We start from the raw sequence: 23224 nt of genomic DNA on the forward strand, positions 1-23224 counted from the left end.
CCTGAACACAACATGTCATCTGATAACAGAGATGGTTACTAAGTGTAAGGGGCAGGTAGCATGTATGACATGAATATGCAGGATAAAGGACTGATTCATGTCCTGGATGAGATGGAGTGGGATGTTACAAGTTCTCATCACACTACTCAGAATGGTATGTGATTCTGTAAGCAAAACGTATGAGTTGCTTCTTTCTGGCATTTTCTATTTAATATCTTCAGACCACAGTTGACCATGGGTAACTGAAACCCCAAAAAGCAAAACCACAGATAAGGGGGAGACTACTGTAGTCACTGATTTCTGCCAGTTCTCACTCCCTTGCTCTTAGCTGTCTACTTTGCTTCATTCTACTTCTGTTAACCTTCCAGCTCTCACCATGCTTGCTTGAACCACCAGCTTGCTTGTATCCACCAGTTTCTCTGCCTTCAGTATTGCCTCTCAGTCACAGGAGATGCTATGCACTTCCGTCCAAGAGGCCTTCCTAAAATACAAACATCACTGTGTCATTCCTCTTCTCACAACCTTTTAAAGCCTTTCCTGAGCTGCATGTAAGTCTAGACCTCTCACTGTACCATAAAAGCTTTCCATAATTCAGCTCTGATTACAACTCCAACTTAATCTCTCACCAGCTGCTACCTTCCCTCCCAGGCACATGATTTCTGCCAAACTGAAGTTCTTACAATTTCTTCAAATGCTATATAGTTTCACACACTCCTACAGTTAAACACAATCTGTTCCATCTGCCTGCCTTTCCACACTATCTCTTACTGACTCTTGCTTACCCTTCATTCAGTAGACATTTACTGAACACCTACTCTGTGCAGAGTTCCCCGGGATGAGCCCATAGCCGAGCTTTCAGATGCGTTTGCCGTTCACTTCTCTCTATGTTGGTACTAGCTGACTAGCAGTCTCGGCACTAGGTTCAGCTCCTGAGGAAAAGTTAGGGTACAGAGAAAGTCTGGGGAAGGCAAGCCAGAGAAGAAAGTGTGACTAGAACTGGCATTAAAAAGAGAAGGACAGAAAGAATAGATAAAGAACAAAGTTGATAGTTATATTAGGGAATAATTTTCAAAATAATTTCAGAGTAAAACTTTTTTTTGATAAGAGATTTATCAAAAAGCAATTGTATTGTTATCATATATGCTTTGCCATCCCTGTTTGAGAATAAGATACAAAAGATTAAGACCTATGTTTTTATGATCATTAAAAAAAAATCAAGTTAGTATGAACTTCAGATCTTTAATTCCTAAGTTACAGTGAAAAATTAGCCTGTTTATATCAATGCAGGATTTGAGTATTTTATCCTAATTTAAAACCTGTTTTCTAGAATGATAACTTAAAAAACAAATCTTATAGAGATTTCAAACATATACGAAAGGAAAAGAATAGCACCACCTCCATGAACTCATCACTAACTTTAACATATGACCAGTCTTGTTTTCTGCTCTTTACCCTCTTCTCCCCATGCCAAACCTAACTCCAGACATTTTATCTCTTTTAATTAGTCATTTTATCTGTAAACACTGAGATACATAACATTTGTTTTTAATTACACAAAAGTATGTTTATTTTTAAGTTGGCTTATCCTCTGTGCTTGCTGAGTTTAAAACGTTTGAATTTTCTTTTAATATTAGCGTTCCTTTTATTTCTTCAGGTATTTATTAAAAATAGGAAAATATCAGTACATGAAAATTGCATATCAAATAGTTCATGTTGTTTTGTCTGATTTTGCAATTCATGCACCCAGAAATACTTTTTTTTGTTTTTAGTAGTTTATTATTCTATTTTAAGAAGTTACATTATATGAAGTAACCTCTCCAATTTTATTCAACAAACATGTATTGAATGCCTATGGTCTACTTGACACTGTGCTATTTGCTGGAAATACATAGATGAGATCTTTCTAAGTTGTCTGTAAGTATGTGTGAAAATCAAATATGTTCAACACTGAACATTTATGTTTTTTGCCTTTATAATATAAACAGGAATTTGCACTATCAGTTAAATTTTTGGAAGGACAATTAATATTTTTAAATATTATGGGAGAAATTCAAGATGGAAAGAGCATTGAGCTATAGATATGAATTTGAATTCCAGTGTTATTACTTACTGGCTTTTAGGAAAATTACCTAACCCTTCATGCCCCATTTTCTTCATCTGTTAAAACTTCCCACATAGAGTTGTTTATAGGAATAAGCATAAAGCTCATAGCACAGTGCCACCCAAATGATAGGTGCTCAGTAAAATGATAACCGCTGTTACTATTATTAATGCTGTTGTTATTCTCAAAGACATGGATTGATTCTTCTCTTCAACTTCTGAATTATTCCTAGTCAAATGACAATTTTCTCCTCGCCACTTACCGGTGCCAGGCAAATACCACAAGACTAGAGCTCAAGGTAAAAATGTTTGAAATTACCTTTACTTGAAAGTTCAAACTTTCTTTTTCCTTGGTAAGTCTTGCAACATGCAATATCATTTCTTCGCATTAAATTTCTCCCTGAAACAAGCATTTTGAATGATGTCTTTTGAATGACCTGTTTTTGAGAATCTGAGGTTTCTGTGCTGTGCTGTGCTGTGCTTAGTTGCTCAGATATATCCAACTCCTTGCAACCCTATGAACTATATATAGTCCTCCAGGCTCCTCTGACCATGAAATTCTCCAGGCAAGAATCTTGGAGTGGGTTGCCATTCCCTTCTCCAGGGGCGTCTTTCCAAACCAGGGATTGAACCCAGGTCTCCTGCCTTGCAACTGGATTCTTCACCTATTTGATTTTAATTCAGCCCAAACCACCATCTCTTCTATTAACACGCAACTAGTTACATTCACTAAAATTTTTACCAATCCTAAATTTCCTCTAGCTGGAAATATTTTTTCTAATTTTCTATTATGGAAAGTTTCAAACATACATAAGAGTAATGATTCCTGCTTAAGCAATGATCAATTCATAACAATCTTATTTATGCTGTCACTCTGTTCCAAATTATTTTGAAACAGATACAGGATGTAATTTTTTTTGTATTTCAGTATATATGTTTAAAAGATAAGAACTCTTTTTAAACCTAATCACAATACTGTTATCAAACCAAAAAATTAATAATTCTTTAGTATCATCAAATGTTTAGTGTAGTGGTTTTTGCTTTTAATTTAATGTTTGATTCAGTCATAGTCCAAATAAGGTAATTTGGTTACTGAAGTCTCTGAGCATTTGCCCTGTATTTTCCTATTATCTGGATTTTTCTGATTGCATTCAGTGATGGCATTACTATCTATCTATTCCAGGGAAAATCTTTGAGGCTTCCTTTTGCAATGTACTAGGATAATCATTTTTATAATTAAATACTGTTTTTAGCACACAAATATGTTTTAGTTTCTAGTGTGAGATTAAAAAAAAAACTTTTGGTACATTTATGATACAAAAGTTAAGGACTATATAAATTTTTCCTGGTGTTGCTGATGTTCTGAGACTCAAAGTAAGATTTTTTTCAACAGACATGCTATTACACAATAACTCTTTCACATCTGGTTAAGGAACTTCCAGTTTCTGCTTGTCTAACAAATTGGCAAAAATTTAGAGAAAGCAGCATCATTAGTGACAGGATGAGGAAAAGGACACTGTCAGTCATAACTGAAAGAAATAATTGTTAAAGCCACTTTCGTAAAATAGGCTATAGTCCCACTTGTTGGAATCTATTTCATAGCAATAAAGTCATAGTAGTGTACCCACAGATATATGTATAATTAACTGCAGCATTGTTTGTAGAAGCAGAAAGGTGGAATCAAAGTGAACACTCAGTATTTAATGTTTGATTAAGTAGCTGTTTAACCATTCCATAGAATATTGCACAGCTGCAAGAAAGAATGAGCTGATCTGTTGCTTTTAACATAGAGCAATTTCCATGAAAAACGCAAAATGCAGATAAAAGTTCTATATATGTATATACATATTATCTATAATATGAAGAAATATATAGAAAGAATCAGAGCTGTCTGATATGATAGGTCATACAATAGGGGAAAGGTTTGGGTGGGATGTGAGCGGGAGGGAGATGATAGTATTAGGAGAGGCAGAGATAAGGGAAGATATTAGAAATAAAAACAAAGCTGTCTATGATATAAATAGAATTTATTCATGTGAAATTATGCATTTATTTTTGTACATCTGCATAGAGAGATGTATGAAAGGTTGACTATCAAAATAGCAATAATGATCATCTCTAGGTGGTAGGATTTCAGATGACTCATATGTTAATCCTAATTTTTCTTCATTGTTTGGATTTTTAAAATAATGAATATGAAGTATATAATGAGAAAACATGACTTTTTAAAAATTTATGAACAATTGTATTCTTTTTTAAAAATTATACTCTGTTTATAGTTATTATAAAATATTGGCTATATTCCCTGTGTTATACTAATTACAACATTCAGAAAACAGATCATGGCATCCAGTCCCATCAGTTCATGGCAAATAGATGGGGAAACAATGGAAACAGTGGCTGACTTTATTTTTCTGGGCTCCAAAATCACCGCAGATGGTGACTGCATCCATAAAATTAAGACACTTACTCTTTGGAAGGGAAGTTATGACCAACATAGACAGCATATTAAAAAGCAGAGACATTACTTTGTCAACAAGGGTCCGTCTAGTCAAGGCTATGATTTTTCCAGTAGTCATGTATGGATGTGAGAGTCAGACTATAAAGAAAGCTAAGCACCGAAGAATTGATGCTTTTGAGTTGTGGTGTTGGAGAAGACTCTTGAGAGTCCCTTGGACTGCAAGGAGATCCAACCAGTCCATCCTAAAGGAAATCAGTCCTGAATATTCATTGGAACGACTAATGCTGAAGGTGAAACTCCAATACTTTGGCCACCCAATGTGAAGAGCTGACTCATTTGAAAAGACTCTGATGCTGGGAAAGATTGAGGGCAGGAGGAGAAGGGGACAACAGAGGATGAGATGGTTGGATGGCACCATTGACTCAATGAACATGAGTTTGGGTAAACTCCGGGAGATGGTGATGGACAGGGAGGCCTGGCGTGCTGCGGTTCATGGGGTCACAAAGAGTCGAACACAACTGAGCGACTGACCTGAACTGAACTGATACTAATTATGAATTTACTGTGGAAAAATTTATGTGCCAGTTTAAGCTTACCCCTTAAAAAGAAGCCCTAAAGATACAGCTTTATCAGATGAATTTTTTATTTTCCTCCTGTATTTTTATACTTTATCCTTTTCTTATGTTTTCTCTCTTTGCATTAAGAGAAATATTTTTAGTGTAACATTTGCAAAAAAATCTTGCTTTAAATTTTTATTTATGTTTCCCATTTAGGTAAAACATTGATTTGCTTCCCCCACCTCACATGCCAGGGAAAGTATGAGTTGATATGTCAGTTAAGAAGCTCCCTTTGTAATACAAGATGTTCTACAGTCCGTTTCATGAACTAGAGCAGGGAGGAGTTGAAAGGGGCTGCAGGAGAGAGAAGCTGGACTGCTTTCTAATTCCTCTAAAATTAGGTCTTCACAGTTATATGAATTAGAGTTTTCTATAAGTGCTTTAAATTCTCAGGATATCCAACTAAAAAGGTACAAAGAATTTCCTAATCCAAATATGTCATAATTAGATTATGAGTATGCTTTTCTGTTTTCATAGAAAGTTAAGAATTAAGTTATTGGAAACATTTTTTTTTTCCTGGCAATAGAATTTTGAAAAAAATTTTTGGCTACACAGGCTCCTCATTGCAGCATGAAGGTTTCTCTAGCTGCAGAGCGAAGGTTTCTCTTGTTGTGGCACACGGGCTCTAGAGAGCTTGCACTCAGTAGCTGCAGCTCACAAGCTTAGTCCCTCTGTGGCATGTGGTATCTTAGTTCCCTGACTAGGGATCAAACCCGTTTCTCCTTCATTGGAAGGCAGACTCTTAACCACTGGACCACCAGGAAAGGTCCCTTGCAATAGATTTTTATAATAGCCATATGCTGTAATGCCCCCATTTCTGAGAGAACTAAGTGTTAAGTTATTGACTCACTTGTCCTTTCAACAAAAATGTCTAAATTTTTACCATTTTTTAATGTGAATCTTATACAGTGTATCATACACCTATGTTTTTAGATGTGATAAGGTGGTGTATGAGAATGTTTATCTTTCAGAATGACAAATCTATAAATTCTGTGGTAGGGATGACTTCAGCTCAGTTCAGTCACTCAGTCGGGTCCAACTTTTTGTGTCGCCATGGACTGCAGCACACCAGGCTTCCCTGTCCATCACCAACTCCCAGAGCTTACTCAAACTCATGTCCATTGAGTGGGTGGCACTATCCAACCATCTCATCTTGTTGTCCCCTTCTCCTCCTGCCTTCAATCTTTCCCAGCATCAGGGTCTTTCTCAATGAGTCAGTTCTTCGAATCAGGTAGCCAAAGTATTGGAGTTTCAGCTTCAGCATCAGTCCTTCCACTGAATGTTCAGGACTGATTTTCTTTAGGATGGACTGGTTGGATCTCCTTGCAGTCCAAGGGACTCCCAAGTGTCTTTTCCAGCACCACAGTTCGGAAGCATTAATTCTTCAGCGCTCAGCTTTCTTTGTAGTCCAACTCTCACATCCATACATGACTATTGGAAAAACAACAGCCTTGACTATATGAACCTTTGTTCACAAAGTAATGTCTCTGCTTTTTAATATCCTGTCTAGGTTGGTCATAGCTTTTCTTCCAAGGAGCAAGCATACCTCCTTTGAGTGTTTGAGTATCTCCTGTGGAGGTCCAGGTCAGAGGGATGACTTACAGATGGATTAATTTTGCTTTTGATTGCTAAAATCTTTTAAAATTTTCTTTGACTATAGTGGTAAAAAGTTCCTGTTGAATAGAATGTCATTATTTCCATCAGTGTGTTACAGAAGAAATTAAAGCCTTTGATTACTTGTGTTGAGCATTTTAAAGATAGCATTATGTTGCTAGATTATTCTTATTTTCTTTCCGCTTTTGTGTTGAATCAGATTCGCTCAATTGAAGGCCAGTATGGCACACTTCAAGCATATGTGACTCCAAGAATTCAACCCAAAACATGTCAGGTCCGCCAGTACCATATCAAACCCCTTTCACTCCATCAAAGAACTCACGTTATTGATCATGACAGGTAGGACAAAGGGAGAGTTTATTTTCAGGATATTACATGATGCATATAAACTTTCTTGTTATTTTATTCTGGTAGCAAATTTGTACTTAAAAAAAAAATGCTATGTACAGATTTCCCCTGCTATCTGAAAGTAGGGCATTTTAATGAAACCTTTCATATGCCAAAATAGCATAAAGCAGAGAAACAGTTACCTTAGGACACATCTTGCTAATGGATGCTTAGAATCAATTGTGATAAAGCACCGACGGTCACAGAGTTCAGAGCTTTGCCGCCTGGTGCTCAGAAGCTGAGTGTAGCTCCTGGAGGAGGAGCTTGGTGGGCCTTTCTCGGTGCTGCTGGGGTGCGGGCTACTTCTCTAACAGTTTGCTGCAGAACAGATGCTGAGGCTATTTTTGCTTTGTACCTTTTTTTGTAAAAGCAAAAATCCTCTTTGGATTTTTTTTGGTTACTGAAAATAGGTACTTATATAGGCCTTACATAAAATCAAAATGGCATAAAATGAGCTTTCAAAAAGCGGGGGATACCTGTGTTAATATTTCTAATAGAGGTGAGTCTTTGTCTTCTTTTAGAGGCTGATTTGAGCTGGGCTCTCCTTGGATTATAGTCTTATGTATGTTCCTACATGACACTATGGAAATAATTTAACTCTCTGGGTTTGTTTTTTTTTTAAATAAGGTTCGTGTGGAGATCTCCAAAGTTTCTTCTATTCTGTATTCTCTTAAAATTCTTTCTGTACCTTTAATTTGATAAACTTGTATTTTCTTAACTATCCTTTTGATTCATTTTACATTTATTTAATTTACTTTACAACCTTTTATGTGTATGTGTGATTTGCAGGATAGAAATTTAATTCCATATCCTTGCAAAATAGAAGGTATCATTCCTTAACTTTCCTAGTGGCACGCAGCTAGTGTTTCAAACCCACATCTATCTGTCTTAAAAAAGCCCAGTTCTTTACTTTCACATTATGCTGATTTTTTTTCCTTACCTTGTGTATGTTTTGTAGTTTGTATAGTAAAAATACTAGATGAACTTATGAAAAATGGAATTGACCTAAGTAAACTGAATTTTTATTTGTAAAGGCATATTATAATGAAAACAAGCTATTTATGTCATTTAACTGTTAAAGTACAGGTATAGCAAAATGTTTATCTGATGGGTAAGATTAACCTGAGAAAAATTAAGTGGCTGCTTTTATGTTTGTAACTACTATTGCAAAATTCTGTTTTTTAATGTATTACGTACATATAATACCTCTATGTATTCTCACACAAATATATGTACTTTTATTAAATTGCAGACCCATGAATACATTGACTTTGACAGGTCAGTTCAGTTTTTCTGAACTTCACTCCTGGGTGGTTTTTTGCATGCCTGAAGTTCCTGAAAAACCTCCAGCAGGAGAATGTGTGACATTTTATTTTCAGAACACTTTCCTGGATACACAGCTTGAAAGTACCTACAGGTAAATAAAACTTATTTGTGTTTCACATGTGTTTTTACGTAAATGAAACTTCTAAATTTTCATATGTTTTAAGACAGTAATTTGCAAATAATATAATTTGAAAACTATACTGTTCAAGAGAATCTACTGAAAAGCAAGTGGGACTAATGATTGACTAGCAATAATTATGAAAGATCAATATGTTTCCCATTCTCAACCATAACCAGTTAGAAAATAAATTATTTTTTAAAAATGTTTCAGAGCAACAATAACAAAATATTCATAAAAATATGTGGGAATGCTCTTTCTTTAGAAATATGTAGAACTTCATGAAGAAAACGTTAACATTTTATTGACATAAAAGATTTGATTAATGTGAAGACATTGTAAACATGCAAGTCCTTCTCAAATTGACTTGAACATTTATCTTAATTCCATTTTGAATTACAAGAAGAATGACCATTGAGTTTCTTTATGCAAAAATAAGAAATGGCTCCGAATTTGAAACCTTAGAACATGCAGGCTTTTGAAGCTACCACATTATGAAGTGAAGGTCATCATTCTCTTACACTCTTCCTCAAGCTCACAGTTGCCCTCTTGCCCTCTTCACTGTCACTCCCTTGCATAGGCCTCCCTGCTTTCTGTTTCTGAATATAGTGGAGGCCAAAATTTTCTTCTTCTCTGTTCTTTTTCAGAATGTGTTGGGTAAGGCTGATTTCTCTGTAATCTGCTTTGACCTTGTACCCTTATACTTTTTCTCATTCTCTCACAGCTATAGGTTGGTATTTTCTGTTCGATCTTTTGTTTTTATTTTAATTTTGTTGTTTGGAGGGGAGAGGGCTTCTCATCTTCCCTCTGTTTCTGTCTCTTGATTGTTTCCCTGAGCAGTTTACTGAGGTATTCTACTTCTGCTTTCTAGCTGAGACTTTACCACGCTAAGTTCAGCAAACAGCAGTGAACACATAATTTTACCTTTGAATATAGCCTTTAGGACCAAGAACTCTCAAGAAATCTAATTGGTTTTATTTTTTATATATATTTATCTCCCCAAATCTTGCTTATATAATTGGTTTTAGCATCAGTTCTGAGGGGCCATTTCACTGTACCCTCTAGGGAATCTTATCTGTGTCTAAGCCTGGAATCATGACTTCTGTTTTGGAGTATGACAGCGAACCTCACACTTTAATCATAGTAGACAATTTGACAGGCCCCTGGCATGTTATATATTTTTACAGTAGCACATCTTTGCTTTTTATCATTCTGTATCCTTAAATATTCTTTTCTTAACAGTCAAAACTCTGCTTATTTTTGAAGGTCCAACTCAGTAGCTACATTTTTGAAGTTTTCCTGGATGCTCTTCTCTGTTCCCATAGCATTTTATTCTTACCTGTCTTAGATTTTTATTGTTACTTGTTTGAAGTATGTAATAATTTTTATGCAAGCTAGTCTGTAAACCAGATTGTAAGCTTCTGGGCAGAGTTTATTTCTTTATTATTTTTGTTTGTATCCTCACGTGTCTAACACATGGCTTTGAACATAGTGTTGTTTAGTCGCTAAGTTGTGTTCAACTCCTTTGCAACCCCAGGGACTGCACTTGGCCAGCCTCCTCTGTCCATGGGCATTCTCCAGGCAAGAATACTGGAGTGGGTAGCCGTGTCCTCCAGGGTATCTTCCCAATCCAAGGATCTAACCCAGGTCTCCTGCATTGCAGGCTTATTCTTTACCACTGAGCCAGCTGGGAAGCCCCTTGGACATAGTGGTATACTCAACAAATGTTTTTTGGGTACCTGATTAAGAAATATATATTGAAGAAGACCCTGCAATCTGACTCCTAGGCATATATCTGGAGAAAAACATAATCCAAAAGGTTACATGCACCACAATGATTACTGCTAGCCAAGACATGGAAACAACCTAAACATCCATCAACAGAGGAATGGATAAAAATTTGTTACATATATACAATAGAATATTGTTGTTGTTGTTCAGTCGCGAAGTTGTATCCAACTCTGTACTCTCTCCTGGGCTGCAGCACACCAAGCTTCCCTATCACCGTCTCCCAAAGTTTGCTCAGATTCAAGTCCATTGAGTTGGTGATGCTATCTAACCATTACTCAGCCATTAAAAAGAATTAAATAATTCCATTTGCAGCTATATGGATGGACCCAGAGAGTGTCATAGTAAGTCAGTCAGAGAAGGAGAAATACGGCATGACATCCCTTATATGTGGAATCTAAAAAGAAATGATACAAATGAACTTACTTACAAAACAGAGACTCACAGACTTAGAAAACTAACTTATGATTGCCAGGGGGAATGGTTAGGGACCTTGGGGAAGGTCATGTACACACTGCTGTATTTAAAATGGGTAACCAAAAAAGACCTATTGTATAGCATATGGAATTCTGCTCAATGTTATGTGCCAGCCTTGATGGGAAGGGGAGGGGGCTTACGGGAGAATGGGTACTTGTATATGTATGGTTGAGTCCTTCACTCTTCTCTTGAGACTACCACTACATTTTTAATCAGCTATACCTCCATACAAAATGAAAAGTTTAAAGTTTGGATTAAAAAAAAGAAGAAGTATATACTTTGGAGACAGACATACTTAGGTTTGAATCTGAGTCTGTGACTCACCAGCTATTCGACTTTAGCTATGTTACTTTCTGAGTTTCAGTTTCTTTTCTGAGGAATGGAAATAATAGCACTTACTTCACTGAATTGTAATGCTTAAAGGAAGATAAACTGTGTAAGTCATTCTACAGTGCCAGGTACCCTATATGTATTTAATGTGAAATTTCATTAAAGTTGAAGACTAGTGAGAAAAATCTAATGATTTCTAAAATATAATTCGGATCAAAATAAGTGTGTATTATTAATCTTTCTAGAAAAAAAGAATTAGCGTTTGTCTACAGCTAGGCAATATGAAACCAAATAAAAAGGCCACATTAAATATGTAAAGATAGTATATATTAATTAGGAAAATTTTGGTCATCATAAAAAGGAACCAAATGTAAGCAGGCTTAACTAAATAAAAGGAATTTATCAGCTTGTATAACTAAGTAGTCTGCTTCAGACACAAATGGATCAGAAGCTTAACTGATCCCTTTAAGCCTCTCCATCCTAAGACTTCATCGCTTTTCATTGCTTATCTCTGATTCTGTCTGCTCTTGGTTTTCCTGTGTGGTGCCATGGGGGCCACCAACAACTCCATCCAGCTTTATGTCTTTTCAGGTACCATAGCCTCACTTTGCCACTAGTTCCAATAAAAGCCCCACGATTGATTATCATCGTTAAAACATGAACCACTGTGGTCATGAAGCACACTGGTAAAAGCTTCTTCCTGAAGTCCCAGATATAGGGTTGAGGCCAATGAAACTATAAGGATTGAGAAGGAGGGGAGAGAGAGAAAGAGAGAGAGAGGACAAAGGCATTCCCTAAAGAAAAAGAAGGGTCCTGTGATTATAGATGTTACTCTTAGGTTTGATATTTAAGGATGAAGCATGGAGTCATGCTGTTAATCTATGTGTTACATAAGAACTGATATGAAAGTAAGCAGTTCTAAATGTATTTTATATATATAAGGTATTAGCTATTAGAAATTTTATTAGTGAAAATGAATAAAAAAGTTTTAAATGAAGGACTTAAATTGTCATATCTTTAGGAGGCATATGTCTAACATCTTTTACTCAGTTTTACAAGTATGTTTAGAACTTGAATTACTACAACAGTAGTAGGTTACATGTTTAAATATGCTTTATATTAATAGTGGGATGTGTATATAAAGAAATTTAAAATTAAATGAAGTCTAAACACAAGGTTCTAGTCACAAAATATGTGTTTATGGGACATATTTATTTGATGTACTTCCTTCTAAAACTGTTAATATTAAATAATTAAATAATTTAATTAATAATTTTAATTAATAATTAAAAATATTAATTTTATAGAAAAGGCGAAGGAGTTTTTAAATCTGACAACATTTCTACTATATCCATCCTAAAAGATGTGCTCTCTAAAGAAGCTACAAAAAGGAAAATTAACCTCAACATATCTTATGGTAAAAGAAAAGCATAAAAAGAATCATTCTTTCTGTTTTGGGGGGGTTGTTGTTACAATAAGAATGTTCCTGATCAAAGTGACTTATCTAATTGTGCCTGCCTCAACTTCTTCTAGAGATAAATGAAGTATCAGTCAAACACACATTAAAGTTAATCCACCCAAAGCTGGAGTACCAGTTGCTTTTGGCTAAGAAAGTGCAGTTAATTGATGCTTTAAAAGTAAGTATGTCTACCACGGATTCATGATTATTATTTTATTGTGATCAGATTTCTAAAGTGGTAAAAAACTTAAATTTTTATACTTTAAGTCCACTTTATACTGGATTGAATTTTGAAATTAAGGTGCTTTTATTTTTTATTTTAAATAAGGAATTGCAGGTTCATGAGGGAAACACAAACTTTCTGATACCAGAATATCGCTGTATTCTAGAAGAGGCAGATCACCTACAGGAAGAATACAAAAAGCAACCTGCGCATCTTGAAAGACTCTATGGTTAGTGGACTATTCTACCATACCTTGTCATATTCTTTTCTATTGGCTGTTTGCAAAGGATCACACGAGGGAAGGCAGGCAGAAGGAGATAGGCAAAGATTACAGCAGTCATGACTGAAACAGTAACAGCCAGTGTATTGCGCAGTGTATTTTGTCGAGTTGGTTTTAATGTTTAATATTTTTACTTGATAATATACAAGTAAACATTAACAAATGAAGTAAATGTAATGCAATTAATTTATATATATGAAGAAACCTGGTATGATACCTTATGAAACATTATAATTTAGGCTGTATTACATACAAATAATTTTCAGTTTTCATTGCTATTTTGAAGTATCAAAATACAGCATTTAATGTTTTTATGCAAAATTGAAGAAGGGTTATATATGTGTTGTGTCAATTTATAGTCTAAATTCATTTTGCTTTGGTGGCAAGAAGTTGAGTGTTTCACAATATATTGTGAAAGCAAGAGCAAGAGGGAGATGTGAGGAGGCAGAGAGAGAGAAAGAAAGAACAGCTTAAGGAAATTTTTTTTTCAATCTTTACAGAAGACCTGTATGTATAGTATACCTATTTATTTATGCATCTTTATAATCAGGTGGGATATTTAATCCTTACAACAGTGCTACACGATAGATGGTGCTGTCTCTGTTTTTCATATTTTTTAAAACTGAAATCTGAACTTAAGAATTTGCCCATAAGTAGCTAGTGGCAAAGCCTTCATTAGGACCTCCTTGCCCCAAGATGCATGCTTTTTGCACTGTGCCAAGTCTTATATGGAGTCAATTGGTATCATCTGTCCATACTGATCCTTAAGATCTTCCTAATAGTTTATTTTATGCCCAAAGACTTGATCACAAGCTATAACAATAATATCTGATATCTTAATGTTTACCATGTGGCAAGCACGTGATCTTTTATCTTCATAATAACCTAAAAGATGGGTGGTACAGAATTGCCATCTCTTATCACCAGTTTTGCAGTCCAGAAAGGTTTGAAATCAAAAGCGCTTTTTTTTTGATAAATCATTAGGCAATAAATCGAACTTGATCTGAATTAATAACAGAACCTCACATAAACTGCTATGAGGTTTTTTTTAAATTCCACTTAGTGTGAATATTCATACATTTTGTTGTAGAAATGTTGTTTTGTTGTCAGATGCTGCCACTTACTTTCCATGAGTATTATGCCATACATATGGTATATTCCTTTTATTATCTTACTAAAATATGAAAAACTATGAAACATGACTTAGAGGCTTTAGATAAAGGATTTGACAGCTTGAATTATTTCTACTGTACATATATCAGGATCTTTGAATCTAGAAATATTTGCCTTCAAGTCAAATCCTAAGAATGTTACTTCAAATAAAGCTGTAAGGAACAAAATCTGTCTACACTATGTCAAAATGGTCAAACTGATGGGGAAAGAAAAGAAAACCACTTGTAACTTTATATATACGATAGGAATTCAAAACTGGCCAGCAGTTGATTGTCTGAACTAATAGCTTGTAACCAGTTGTTAAGAGAGTTATTAGCCAAATGATTTATATTTTGAAATTTGCCATAAAATCTCCCCCCCAAATAAATATTTTTTAATGTACCAATCCTTTCAGGTGTGTATGTTAAACAATAGAAATGACAGGTGCTAAGAAATTCTCAAGCAATCACTTCATTAAATAATGTGTGGTTAATTGAATTAATCAATGACAGAAAATTATCCTTTTTTCTTTGTAGGCATGATCACCGATCTTTTCATAGATAAGTTCAAGTTTAAAGGCACCAATGTAAAAACCAAAGTGCCTCTTTTACTGGAAATTCTGGACAGTTATGACCAAAATGCACTGATTGCTTTCTTTGATGCTGCATGAAATATAAACAAGGTAAAGTTCCAAAGAAGTTGTCTGTTTAAATGAAAATTGTTAAAATAGAATTACAAGCTAACTGTACATACTTCTATTTCAAGTGCTTTTTAATACTGTCTAAAATAAATGAAGTATGACTTGTTTTTTGTAGCACTTTTATTTTTTTACAAATGTAATTTTTTTAAAGTAAAGAGAATTTTTATTTTTTTTTTTAATGAAATGATTATAACAGATTTTAATGAATTTTTTTTCAAGAGGCTGTTTTAACTTTCAAATCAAAAAATATTGTTTGGAAAATAGACACATTTAAATTTTTAACAAGCCAACACATATGTATAAACTGCTTTACAGTTTTCAAACTGTATGTACATATGTGACCTCAAGTGATCTTCACAGTATGTTGATTATTTTGTCAAATCATATAAGACAATTGATTCTCAGATTGTGTTTAAGAGGACATGCTGTTATTTCATAAATGTGGGACCCAAGTTCTGGTGCCTCAATTATGTTTTGGTTACTATGTGTGTTGTCAACTAGATGAAATAACCTATAATGTTTTTTTTTCTAGGAATTGAGATTGACTTACAACTGATTTTGCTGTTGCTTGGTAATGTTTTGTGACCCGTACTCAGTTTGTTAAATACTTGGGTTGGCTCATTGCTTTAAATTGTGGCCAGGGAAGTCAGACCTTGCACAGATTGGGGGGATTTTAACTTGATGTGCTGTAACCAGTAGGGCTATACAAATGTACTACATATGAATAGTACAGAAATAGTGATGGCTTCTTAGATTTTCCTGCACTAATAAATACTAATTTCCTTTTTTATCATATATGGAGGGAAATATAACTGTCAATCTTAATTCATATTTATTCATATTCAGGTGAATATTATACTTAAGATTGTGCTTTTTAAAGTGGCATAAGGATTATAATAGAAAATAAACTATTCTCTGTGTTTTCAAGAAGGGCACACTTACTAATTTGTTGGGAAACAACAATGCTCAATTATATACCATTATATTTATTAGTTATGTGCAAGCCTTGTATATTAAATGTGAAAATTTGTTAAAGGCATGTATTTCTATCAGTTTTATTTTAATAAGGTCATATTTTTTTTTTACTATATTTAAACAACCTTCATTTCTAAATGGAACACAATTATATCTAGGTCACTGGAATTTCACTCCATGCTTTTTGTTGGCTGCCATACCTTGGGGGAAAAAGATGAAGGTTAACGGCTGACTAGTTGAATTTCTTGTATATTAGTTTGTTACGTATATCAACAGTAATTCAAGGTGGCAGTTTAATTGCATCTTCATGAAGAAAAATAAAAAGGATAAGACTGTGAAGAAGCACGAAAATGGTAAGATGACACTATAGTCATCCACTTGAGTATCAATTACATAAGCAGCGTATGAAATGATTTATGCACGTTATTTAATACTAATGATAACTTATAACGTGTAGATATTATCACCCCAGTTAACAGATAGGAAAACTAAGAATCAGAACATTGAGTAATTTGAAGAAGACCACCAGGCCAGTATGGCCAGATCCGATTTTAGACCTTGAGAAACTTCAGTCATGCTAACTGGAGGTCCTGTGGCTAAAGGCCGGGTGGTGATGGTGTGGTCTTTAAGTGATGTTTGACTCTGTGACCCCATGGACTAACCCGTCAGACTCTATGTACGGCCCACTAATAATCGCTAAAATGTAACTCACTTTGTACTAGCGGCCGCCCCTGCCCTAAGACAGGAACCGCTTAGCGGCGGTATTTAAAGCCACCATAAGCTTAGGCCCCGCCTCCCCGCCCGGCGCAGGCGTCCTTCCTTCTGCCGCCGTTCTCTGTTTCTTCGTCCCGCTCCGCCCTTGCTCGGGTGCCTTCGCAGCCGCCTTCATTCGCCTGCGACCCCGTCGCCCCGAGTGACGTCACAGGGACCGGCACCTTTCATTGGTGCATTTCAATAGTCGCGGGATACTTGAACTGCGGGAACAGCCGCAGCTCCGGCGGGCTGCTCGCTTCATTTCGGGGGCGTCCTTGTCCCTCCACGCCCGGCAGTTCTTGCCTCCGCCTTTCTCAGTCTCCTCGGTCCTGCACGGTTCCGAGCAGACGGGCAGGCTGGCTCGGGCTGCGGCGGGCGGGTACGGCTGGAGTGTTCCTCGGCTGGTGTGCGGGACTCAGTGCACGCTGCTTGGCGCCGGGCTGATCCCGCCGCGCCCCCGGGAGCAGTGATGTTGGGCAGCTCCGCGCACGGGCCTGCGGCCCGCGAGGCGGGTTCGGCGCTAACATTGCAGCAGTCGGCGTTCCAGGAGGACCAGGAGAACGTCAACCCCGAGAAGTCGGCGCCCGCCCAGCAGCCCCGGACCCGGGCTGGGCTGGCGGTACTGAGGGCCGGGAACTCGCGGGGTCCAGCACCCCAGAGGCCTAAGACGCGACGGGTAAAGCAATGAACGATATCCTCAGGAGGGAGGGCCGAGCGGGGGGTTTGCACGGGTTTAGCCGGCAGAGGAGAGTGGCGAGAAAGCATTCCCTGGGCTTTTCGCGGGAGGCCAGGATCTGGAGTCCCTTGATCCCTGGGTTTCTAGAGTGTAGGACGCCACATTACTGCCATTAGTTACTCTTCCATACTGTTCCTGACAGCGCTGTGCTTTCATGCTGCCTCTCAGCTTTCCATTGGGAGTATTTTTCCATAGATAATGGGATCAAACCAAGCCCCACAACGTTGAGTATGGTCTTTGCCCGCCTCCGCTCCTTTCTGCTTTAAACCCCAGGCACTGTTTCGACCTTCGTCTTCCCCATATGGATGGGTAAAGAAACTACCTCTACTTTGGGCGAAGGTATAAAAAGTACTTTGCTATTGGTCAATTCCGCCATCTTACTGAATTTGCTCTGTTGCTCCACCCTAGGGTGAAAAAGGAAAACCACTTGTTTTTTGCCATCTCTGTTAAATTTGGCATCTTTCGGCCTGCCACTCCAGCCATCTCTGGCCTAGTTTTGCATAATTCCATTTGGTGTGACTGAAATCTTTGGTGTCACAGGAATGCCTATGACAAATTGAAGCATCTCTTCTTTCTCCAGCTACTCAAATTTCCTTGCCTGAACTTTGCCCCCAAAAGTTTTAATTTTCCTGATAGAGGGTTTGGGACTATACTCAGCAGTATAAGGGGATGAAAGTAAAATTCCACTTAATAGGCTCAAAGCATTTAATTATTTCGTTGTAGGTTGCACCTCTTAAGGATCTTCCTATAAATGATGAGCATGTCACTGTTCCTCCCTGGAAAGCGAACAGTAAACAGCCTGCATTTACCATTCATGTGGACGAAGCAGAAAAAGAGATTCAAAAGAGGCCAACTGAATCTGAAAAATCAGAAAGTGAAGATGTCTTGGCTTTTAATTCAGCTGTTACTTTACCAGGACCAAGAAAGCCACTGGCACCTCTTGATTACCCAATGGATGGTAGTTTTGGTAAGTTTTAAAGAAAACTTGAATAAATGTAATTGTTAAATAGGTCGGATTAATATTTTCCTTCTAAGACATTTTACTTGAGCCTTACTACATTATGAGTTAGGCATAACAAGTTTAGAAAGGGTGTGACTTATCTCAGGCCTCACAGCTAATCTGTGACCTGGTGACCTCCAAAAAGATTCTAATCCCGTGCTCCTTCTGGTACACTGCTGCTGCTGCTGCTGCTGCTGCTGCTGCTGCTAAGTCGCTTCGGTCATGTCCGACTCTGTGCGACCCCATAGACGGCAGCCCACCATGCTCCTCTGTCCCTGGCAAGAACACTGGAGTTGGGTTGGTACACTGCTAGTCACATCAATTTCATTAGATCCCAAAGACTTAATTGACCCTCAAAATATTTGCTTAGTTGGGAGAATATATTTCAGTTAAGACTAACTTTGTTCACACCATTTCAGAGAACGCCATCTGAGGATGCAGCTTTAAATACTGAGATAGCCGACATCCCGTCCAGCTCTAAAATTTGTTTCTGTAAAACCCGTCTGAATGATTGTCTGATATCAGAAAGACAGATGTCTTCCTGTGAGTCAGAGTAACTGCTATGGACAGCTCTGTCTACAGTTGTTGTACTTTACCATCAGACTATGGGTTCACTGGACAGCTCACTGAATTCAATATCAGTTTTAGTTGTATAAACGAGAGGTATAGCAGAGAAGTGCTTTGGAAATACAGTAATTTGTGTATTATTTAAAATTCACAGCAAATTTTAACCTCAAAGTAAACTTTGAGCTGAAATAATAATGGATGACATTCATTGCCTCCAAAGATGAATTTTACCAATCAGCCATTGATTGTACCGTTAATATGTTTCAACTGCCCATGACAAACCTGATTTCCTCTTTAGCACACTTGTTAGTCCTGCTTCTAATTGTTGCCTGGATTATGCTTTGCAAATGTTAGACTTTGGGGTCTGCAAACTGTCTTATGACAAATCCTAGATATTATCTCAGAGTTTGGATTTTAACCTTGTTCTAACAGAACCACTGTCTTCCTATCATGCAAGATGAATGATGGTTTAACTTAATAACCTGCTCCTCAAATTCATTTTCCCATTAATGGTCCAACGATATTTTAATTAAGATCATTCCAAAACTAAGTAGACAGAGGTACTAAGATGAGAGTTAAATCTTCTATGTATTTTGTCATAAAAAGCTCTTTTAGTTGGATGAAATAAGCTCATTGGTAGTATGGGACTCCTTACAAGGACAATCAGTTTTGGCTCTTAAGTGAACTTAACTGTATTTTTGAATTGTCCCAGAGTCTCCACATACTATGGAAATGTCAGTTGTACTGGAAGATGAAAAGCCAGTGAGTGTTAATGAAGTACCAGACTACCATGAGGACATTCACACATACCTTAGGGAAATGGAGGTAACTGCTCCCTGAATCTACTCTCTATACTGCTGTTTATTTACTGTGGGGAAATGAAATTAAGATGATGTTTTAAAATTTTTTAACTGCCAGTTGATTACTTTAATACTATATTTAAGTTTCTAGCATGTAGCTGGTATCTGTTAATGATAGAATATCTAACTGCAGTTTTAACACTCAACAGGTTAAATGTAAGCCTAAAGTGGGTTACATGAAGAAACAGCCAGACATTACCAACAGTATGAGGGCTATCCTCGTGGACTGGTTAGTTGAAGTAGGAGAAGAATATAAACTGCAGAACGAGACCCTGCATTTGGCTGTGAACTACATTGATAGGTTTCTTTCATCCATGTCTGTGTTGAGAGGAAAACTTCAACTTGTGGGCACTGCTGCTATGCTTTTAGCCTCGTAAGTCCAACTTGGTTCGTTGGGTTAAAAGTGATTAGTATTTTTCTGTGTAGGGAAGAAATTGTGATTTAAGATACATTTATTTGGCAAGTGTGATGTTTTAACATATAACACAAAGCAGGACTCACAACTACGTGAGGGGTGGTAGTGTAGATGAAACTATCAATTTAGGACATTCATTTGCCTAGATCAGTCTTTCAGGGCACTTGAACCTACAGACTGGCAAGATTTTAATACACTAGGACCAAGTTACAAAGTATGGTTCCTTTCACGGAAAAGTACCTTCTGTTAAATAAGCAAAATCTTACCTTTCCCCCATTAAGATATGAAAACTAAAATATAAAGCATTTCTTTTTCTAAGGAAATTTCCCACATTTTCAGTTACTTGATGACCTTGCTCCCATCTTGGGAAGTCAGTCTCTCATTTCCTTGGACTTCAGTGGAAGACATATATGGGGGCTTTTAATTAGCATTTAACCAATTTCAGCTAAAAATGGTCAAGTATCAGTGGAAACAGGGAACTGGTTTCAGATTCATTCCATTGAATCTGCTTAAGGGATTTCAAGTTGGGATAAACAAGCTTGCTTTTCTAAGGACTAATTGCTTCTTTCATTGTAGAAAGTTTGAAGAAATATACCCACCAGAAGTAGCAGAGTTTGTATACATTACAGATGATACATATACCAAGAAACAAGTTCTGAGGATGGAGCACCTAGTCTTGAAAGTCTTGGCTTTTGACTTAGCTGCACCAACAATAAATCAGTTTCTTACCCAGTACTTTCTGCATCAGCAGCCTGCAAACTGCAAAGTTGAAAGTTTAGCAATGGTAAGTTCCTTTCATTCTGTTGAATGAAGATTCTAAGGTCACAGTTGGGGCAAGCTGTAGTTTCATTATACAGTCCTGGTCAAGGAATATACTATTCTGGGACAGATGAGTGCTGCAGCACATGAGAGCAAGCCCATCACTCGCAAAGGATAATGTAAATTGGGAAAGCGTTGGGGATATGAGAATGGAACATAAGTGGTAGCCAGAAGGGTTGTTCTAAAGGCTAGAGGAAAAATGCAGGATGAGAATGAAGCAAAACTATGCAGTAGTGGGTATATTTAAAGATGTGACTGAGAGTTTTTATATGGTTGCTGTACGGCCAGTCTTCAAAGACAAGAAAAAATTAGGTCAGAAAAGGCGGACTTGAGGTTTGAATTCCAGAGCTCTTATGATCAGTTATTTACTTTTTCATTCCAGTTTTTGGGAGAGTTAAGTTTGATAGATGCTGACCCATATCTAAAGTATTTGCCATCAGTTATCGCTGCAGCGGCCTTTCATTTAGCACTCTACACAGTCACAGGACAAAGCTGGGTATGTATCACATCTTCACACGTCTACTTTTTGATTTTAAACGCCTGTGCCAGATAACTGTCGTAGACAATTGATGGTTGTCTAAATGTACTGAACTGGAAGAGCTGTTCAACCATCTACTCTGTTTAAAGCGTCCTGTCTTAGAAAGCTTAGTTACTTTTGCACATTTGAAAGATGTGCTTAAAGAATTTGGGCAACAAGGCCTGCCACCGGCAGGGAAAATTGTAAAAACTGAAGTCAGCAAAAAGGAGCTTAAGAAAACCGGAAAATGTTCAGATCAGTCACTCAGTCGTGTCCGACTCCTTGTGACCCCGTGGCCTGCAGCATGCCAGGCCTCCCTGTCCACCATTGGAGGTGTTAAATACTGAAGTTTAACAAAACTCAAGCTTAATGCCAACTACTAACTTGTGTTTAGTGTCTGTTACAAAAACAAAGTCCAGTGGTTTTCTCCTCCCTCCTGCAGCCTGAATCATTAGTACAGAAGACTGGATATACTCTGGAAACTCTAAAGCCTTGTCTCCTGGACCTTCACCAGACCTACCTCAGAGCACCACAGCACGCACAACAGTCAATAAGAGAGAAGTACAAAAATTCAAAGTAAGAATTAACAGCAGTAGATATTACACAAGTTTGCTTTTCCAGGCTATCCTACAGTTCAGAGTTCCTTAATATTTTAACTTATTATTTAAGCAACCACTCTCTTAGCAGCCATGTGTTTTGAGCTTTCTGTCCTATATTTGAGGGAGAAGAGGGGAGAGGAACAGGGCATGCATGCATGTTTGGGGGACCAGACTGGTTTTGTAAATATTAAATCAAGTGGGCAGAAATTTGTGAGTTCCTGGTATGTGTATAATTCCATGATCTGCTTCACCCAATGAATGTTTATTAAAAATGGATTTCTTTTTCCTACTTACAGGTATCACGGTGTTTCTCTCCTCAACCCACCAGAGACACTAAATGTGTAACAGTGAAAAGACTGCCTTTGTTTTCTAAGATGTAAATCACTCAAAGTATATGGTGTATAGATTTTATCTTAGGTTTTAATTTTACAATCATTTCTGAATACAGAAGTTTATGGTCCAGTACAAATTATGGTATCTATTACTTTTTAAATGGTTTTAATTTGTATATCTTTTGTAAATGTAACTATCTTAGATATTTGGCTAATTTTAAGTGGTTTCTGTTAAAGTATTAATGATGTCAGCTGTCAGGATAATAATTAATAAACTGATTTGGAAAATTTGGTTTGTAACTCAAATTTAATTTGAAGTAAAAATTTGACTTCAGGATTTCACTCAGAAAAATTCATCAGGACTGGGAAGGCGTCTCCTTCCAACACACAGGTGCTGACATTCACTTCCTTAAGAAACTGGGCCAGCTGTGACTTGGGAATAATCTGAGACTGTCAGGCCTGTGTACACACTTCTTACATTCGTCAACTTTTAGTACACTTGACCTACCAAAATGACAGCTATTTAAAACCTGTAGAGTTCTCCAGACATTTATTTTAAAGCATAATGTAAAAAACTGTATAAAGAAGTAGATTTTATGATGGATTTGTGAATAAAATA

At 36.9% G+C, this 23224-nt stretch overlaps 2 protein-coding genes across 2 annotated transcripts in view; both read left to right on the top strand.

Annotated features, from left to right (window-relative positions):
* The window catches only part of BBS7 (Bardet-Biedl syndrome 7), a 38688-nt gene extending 23023 nt beyond the window's left edge, over nt 1–15665 (top strand). The window contains exons 13-20 of the mRNA XM_052642129.1: nt 2334–2399; nt 6992–7131; nt 8432–8596; nt 12526–12635; nt 12752–12855; nt 13006–13129; nt 14869–15014; nt 15565–15665. Coding sequence (XP_052498089.1) covers nt 2334–2399; nt 6992–7131; nt 8432–8596; nt 12526–12635; nt 12752–12855; nt 13006–13129; nt 14869–15002 — 843 coding nt within the window. The 3' untranslated portion in view covers nt 15003–15014; nt 15565–15665. The remainder of the gene's footprint in view (nt 1–2333; nt 2400–6991; nt 7132–8431; nt 8597–12525; nt 12636–12751; nt 12856–13005; nt 13130–14868; nt 15015–15564) is intronic.
* Nucleotides 15666–17229: 1564 nt separating this feature from the next.
* On the top strand, nt 17230–22618 carry CCNA2 (cyclin A2). The gene is made up of 8 exons (XM_052642240.1): nt 17230–17436; nt 18220–18463; nt 19776–19888; nt 20073–20296; nt 20915–21122; nt 21540–21653; nt 22117–22250; nt 22570–22618. Exons 1-8 carry the CDS (start codon nt 17230–17232, stop codon nt 22616–22618), a joined length of 1293 nt encoding a protein of 430 aa, XP_052498200.1.
* Nucleotides 22619–23224: the final 606 nt, after the last annotated feature.

This window comes from Budorcas taxicolor, chromosome 6 (assembly GCF_023091745.1).
Source record: "Budorcas taxicolor isolate Tak-1 chromosome 6, Takin1.1, whole genome shotgun sequence".
NCBI lineage: Eukaryota > Metazoa > Chordata > Mammalia > Artiodactyla > Bovidae > Budorcas > Budorcas taxicolor.

Bases quoted from the DNA above. Each gene is read 5' to 3' on its own strand.
- CCNA2 (XM_052642240.1), top strand. From the start codon at position 17,230: ATGTTGGGCAGCTCCGCGCACGGGCCTGCGGCCCGCGAGGCGGGTTCG. The intron at 19,889-20,072 runs GTAACTGCTCCC...AACACTCAACAG, and splicing joins CATACCTTAGGGAAATGGAG to GTTAAATGTAAGCCTAAAGT. The intron at 22,251-22,569 runs GTAAGAATTAAC...TCCTACTTACAG, and splicing joins GAGAAGTACAAAAATTCAAA to GTATCACGGTGTTTCTCTCC.